Here is a 5,292-nt window from a genome sequence, read left to right as displayed (position 1 = left end):
TCAGTCATGTCTGACTCTTTCTGACCCTCCTCTGTCCATGGGATTCTTCAGGCAAGAATACTGGAGTGTGGGTTGCCATTCCCTTCTCCAAGGGATCTTCCCGACCCAGGGATCAAACCCAGGGCTCCTGTATTGGAGGCTTCACCCCAAATGGGAGAGTGCCTGGCGTCAATTGCTCAGCCCCACTCTGAGGCAGGAAGGGGGCCCCTTGTAGTCTCTAGGACTCCTCAGGATGGACAAGAACAAAGCCAATAAAACAAAGACGTCTTTGCCATCAATTGTCCAGTGAGGTCCCCTTCCCCTCCTGCCTCCAGAGGTGCCAACAAGAACTTGAGATGAAGGCACAGCCCCCTCCCCACCTGTCCCATCCAGTCCCCATAAGAGGAACAGAGGTGAGAGGCAGAAACAATTGCTGACGGCCTGGCCAGAACCCTGGTCTATTACGGTGGTCCCAGCGCTGCACTCCTTTCAGTTCAGAGCTGAGAGGGGCCACTGACATGAGGGTCAGAGTCCCCACCCACACTGTGCTGATGAGCAGACAGACGGGTCCAGTTCAGTCATCTCTGAGGACATGGGATCTCAGGACCCAGAGACCCAGCTGGCTTCTCTTGGATGAGGATGGGGAGGGGGGATGTGGTGGTCCCTGCCCCTCGCCCTGGAGCAGGTGGATGGTCCTGTGCTCCTGAGAGGCTTGTGGGTGTGGGAATCGCCCTGTCACCCATGCCTGTGTTCAGAAGAGATGACCAGAGTGTGACACAACCAGAGAGGAAGAAGGAAAGATGGAAGGGAGGGAGGGAATTTAAGAAAAAGAAAAATGAAAGGAAAATGAAAGGAACATTAGGAACAGCATGATTTCTGCTGGATGCTCCAAGTTCTATTAAAATAGTCTCCAATCTGCTAATTCTTAGGATGAAGATGTGTAGTTGGTACCTCAGTTCCCTCAAGCCCTGTTTGGGGTGGGAGGAGAGAGGGCCGTTGGCAGGGCTGGACTTTAATCAAGGACATCAAATTCAGAATCTGAATTTACAACAGGAGATAGTGAGGTTGTGGGGCATCACCAGGGAGTCACAGGCTGAACTAAAGGGAGGCTCCATCCGCTTGCCTTCTAACCTCCCGTTACTAAGGAGACGTCACTTTCCAAAGAGACTCGTGAATGAAAGTATTTACTAGTCTGTTAAAAATCATGTAAATAGATTGCGACAGCAACCATGTCTGGTCGTGGGAAGGGTGGCAAAGGCCTCGGCAAGGGGGGTGCTAAGCGCCATCGCAAAGTCTTGCGGGACAACATTCAGGGTATTACTAAGCCAGCTATCCGGCGTCTGGCTCGTCGTGGAGGCGTCAAACGTATCTCTGGTCTTATCTACGAAGAGACTCGTGGGGTGCTGAAAGTGTTTCTGGAAAATGTGATCCGGGACGCGGTCACCTATACGGAGCACGCTAAGCGCAAGACTGTTACTGCCATGGATGTGGTCTACGCGCTCAAACGTCAGGGCCGTACCCTTTACGGTTTTGGTGGTTGAGCAAAGCATCTAGCTTGAAACCTTTAGAAAAACTAAGGGCCCTTTTCAGGGCCGCAAAAAAAAAAAAAAAAAAAAAAAATCATGTAAATAGCACAGTTACACTGCATCATGCCTTTGTGTTTTCAAAGCCCAAAACTGCTTAATATTAAATTAGAAGACATGTCACTGTATTTACAACTCTGGTTTGAAGTGTGTGTCGTATCTCCTTCCCTCTTCCCTCTCTCCTCTCCTCCCCTTCTCCTCCTCCCCCGCCCCTCCCCTTTTCATTTCCTCCCCTCCCCCGCTCCCCACCCCTCCCCCTTCCCATCCCCTCTCCCGTCCCCTCACCCTCTCCTCTGTTCATTTCCTCCCCTCTATCCTCTTTGCTTCACTTTCCCCTCTTTTGCCACAGGAGAAGGAAGAGCCCAGCAAGGAGACCCTGGGATTGCCCGGTTCCCCAGCATCAGCATTACTTGGCAGCCCGCCTCAGCACCTCTTGAGAACCATCCTCCACAGTCATTTCCTGTGGTTGAGGTGGCTGCCTGCCCCACCGCCTGGGCAATCAGAACCAGGGACTGTATCCAGGATGGGCGTGCTCAGTGGACAGAAAGGAAGCCTCAAGCTTTTACAGCCACCACTTGGCCGCCTGCCCAGGAAAGTTCTATAGGCTGAGCTATCGCAGAAGGAAGACAAGCAGAAGGAGTCAGTGAAAGTCACGACCCCATGGACTATACAATCCCTGGAATTCTCCAGGCCAGAATACTGGAGGGGGTAGCCTTTCCCTTCTCCAGGGGATCTTCCCAACCCAGGGATCGAACCCAGGTCTCCTGCATTGCAGGCAGATTCTTTACCAGCTGAGCTACAAGAGAAGTCCAAGCAGAGGGAAGAGACATATACTTCTGATGACATAGTTTGAGCACCAGGATTCAGGTGAATCTGAGGCCATTGACTAGTGAATAAACTCCCCAGTTTTGCCCCAGCTGATTGTGGGTAGTTACTGCCTTCTAAAGCCTTTGTTCTTTCCTGACCCCATAGCCCCTCCAGGAGGTACACAGGTGTCTCTTTTCTTTCCCTCCTTCATCATGTAATTTCTAGAAGAAAGAAACCTCAGAACAAGGAAAGCCAAGGTGCACCAAAAATAACAACCCAAACTCCACACAGATAAAACTTGTTTCCTCTTTTCCCCAACCTCAGGATGTTTTGGTTTCCAAAGAAACCATAGGAAATCACAACTGACTTCTTCATCTTTTTTTTTTTCTGAGTCTTTTATCAAATATTTCTGTATCTTTTATCCTAAGACTTTTACCCTCCTCTTTCCCTTACATATTGGATGTGTCTGAACTATTTTTCATGATAACTTCCTGCTGGAAGAAGGCACCTTTGGAAATACCTTCATATTTCTCTCCCATCTGCTGAGGGTGTTGCTAAAATGATGCCCTGGGTGGATGGGCTCGGACTGTCCCTCTGCTCACGCACATGGGCAATACTCAACACCCTTAGATTCGCTCTGTTTTCTGTTTCTCCCCACATGTTCGCACGTCTGCAGTGTCATCCTCGGGCTAGTTAATCTCAATGGAACCATCATGGTGAATTACAGATCGATCATGCCCTGAGCCTGAGGGGCTCCATGGGAGATAAGAGGGAGGGAAGTGGTTATCTGTGCCATGCACTGATGATTAATCACCATGTCTCGTGCTCTCCATTATCACAGACTTCAATTTTACCTCTCATCTACAGTCAGGCCGGTAAGTCCACAGAAGGAGTGGACTTACTGAGAAGCAGTCCCCTGAGATTCCCACAAGTCTGTGTTTCTGTGATTTTACTTGGCATCACACATGTGTGTGAGCAAGTAGAGTGGAGTAGAGGAATTCATGATTATGAAGGTACAAGAAAACTCAAGAGATGCAGCCATCAAGATGGCATCTTGGACGTCCCTGGGGGTCCAGTGGTTAACAGTCTGCCTGCCAATGCAGGGGACACGGGTTCAGTCCCTGGTCCGGGACAACTCCACATGCCTCAGGACAACTAAACCCGCGCCCCACAGCTACTGAACCTGAGCTCTAGAGTCCTGGAGCCGCAACTACCAAAGCCACTGTGCCCTAGAGCCTGTGCTCTGCAACAAGAGAAGCCAGCCACCATGATGAGGAGCCCAGGCACGGTAACTAGTGAGTATTTCTGCTCAGCACAACTAGAGAGAGAAGCCTTTGTGTAACAGTGAAGACCCAGTGCAGCCAAAAATTAAAAACAAAGCTTTAAGACAGTCTCTTGTTTGATCTTGAGGTGATGGTGGTCTTTGACCCCTGCCCCTAGCATCATACATCCTGATAGTAAGTACTCAGGAGAAGTGGGTTGGGTCCTCATCTTGGGGCTGGGAATCTGGTCAAAGTGCCTATCCATGGAGACAGAGGCAAGAGTCTGTGTCCCAGACAGGAGACTGACACAGGAACTTCGCACACTTTGGTGATTTACTCTGAGCATTTATCATTTGCCTCAAAAATGAACATAAATATACTATTAAAAACAGTCAACCACTTGAGGTGTTTGGTAACACTTTGAGAGTCTGATGAGTATGTTAATTATAAAACAGCTCAGCCAGCAATGTCTTGGTACCCTTGGGAATGGTCTCAAGACTCATTTGGACTCATCTTCTCCTTCACAAATCCCTTCTCATCCTCTGATTCTTCAAGATGGTTCCCTCTTATTTAAGATAAGCTGGTGTTTCCAGCATCAGTGAATGGCGAGTTATCATCACATCATGAGTTCTTCCAGCAATGATTACAATATTGAACAAAGACTCCTCCAACTCCTATGCCTTTATTTGGGGAAAGGCAAGAGAGAGCTGACTGTAAGTTCTGCCTCTGTGAACTACAAGTATCTTAGTCTGCTTGGTCTGCTATAAAAAACAATAACAACAACAAGCAAACAAACAAAAAAACAGAGACTGGGTGGTTTATAAACAACAGAGATTGATTTCCAATTATGGAGGCTGGAAGCCCAAGATCAAGTTGCTGGCAGGCTTAGTGTCTGGGGACTTGATTCCTGATTCATAGATACCATCTGCTCACTGTGACCTCACATAGCAGAAGGGGTGAAGGAGGTCTGGGGTCTCTTATCGGGCACTAAGCCCATTCCTGAGGGCTCCACCCTCAAAACCTAATCACCTCCCAAAGTCTTCACCTCCTAATCCCATCATACTGGGATTAGGATTTCAACATGTGAATTTAGTGTGAGACATAATTTCAGACTCTAACAACCAGTTTTTCTTATTTTTTCTTGGTTGCAATATTTCTTTTCATCTTGCAAGTCTCTCTCTCTCTAATTTATGATGGCCTTTCCTAGATCCCAATATGCTCACTTTTCCCCCCCACCAAATTCAGTGGGTTGGTAACAGTAACAGGAGGAAATCATTAGGTTTGCTTGACGAGGATCCCTGTGGAATTTTCAAATGTTGAAGGCCTATAATTGAAAGTGTTACAGTTTTAGTGCACTTTTACCCCTGAATTCATAGCTGAGAGGGGCATGTTTTAACTTACAAGACTCTGTTTCATTTGGCTTCCAGGAGCTTAGGATAGAGGTTTTATTTTAATTATGTTGTTTTATTTCCTTTCCACAAGGAATCCGTCCAATGGGCAAATCAGTTAGAAATAAAAACAGTGTGGAAGCATGTGCTTGTGCCATTCAAACCTTTCCAGAAACACTGGGAATAAAGAGCTGAACGGCCATCCCCACTGTCACTCTGAAATGAGGCAGATGCTGTGCATCCAGGATTAATTTCCTGGGTCACATCTCCTGC

General features: G+C 47.9%; 1 protein-coding gene across 1 annotated transcript; it reads left to right on the top strand.

The window, feature by feature from the left end:
• The first annotated feature begins 1,191 nt into the window (after positions 1-1,191).
• LOC147355290 (histone H4) lies at positions 1,192-1,552 on the top strand. The gene has a single exon (XM_086349350.1). It carries the CDS (start codon positions 1,209-1,211, stop codon positions 1,518-1,520), a length of 312 nt encoding a protein of 103 aa, XP_086205476.1. The 5' UTR covers positions 1,192-1,208; the 3' UTR covers positions 1,521-1,552.
• The last annotated feature ends 3,740 nt before the right edge of the window (positions 1,553-5,292 follow it).

The sequence above is a fragment of the Bos grunniens genome, chromosome 17, assembly GCF_055505025.1.
Source record: "Bos grunniens cultivar Pamir isolate PY7600 chromosome 17, Bosgru_T2T1.0, whole genome shotgun sequence".
NCBI lineage: Eukaryota > Metazoa > Chordata > Mammalia > Artiodactyla > Bovidae > Bos > Bos grunniens.
The sequence above is the reverse complement of the archived record's forward strand: the minus strand, read 5'-3'. Positions and strand labels throughout refer to the sequence as shown.

What these genes read in the sequence shown, in the direction of transcription:
- LOC147355290 (XM_086349350.1), top strand. Translation starts at nt 1,209, where the DNA reads ATGTCTGGTCGTGGGAAGGGTGGCAAAGGCCTCGGCAAGGGGGGTGCT.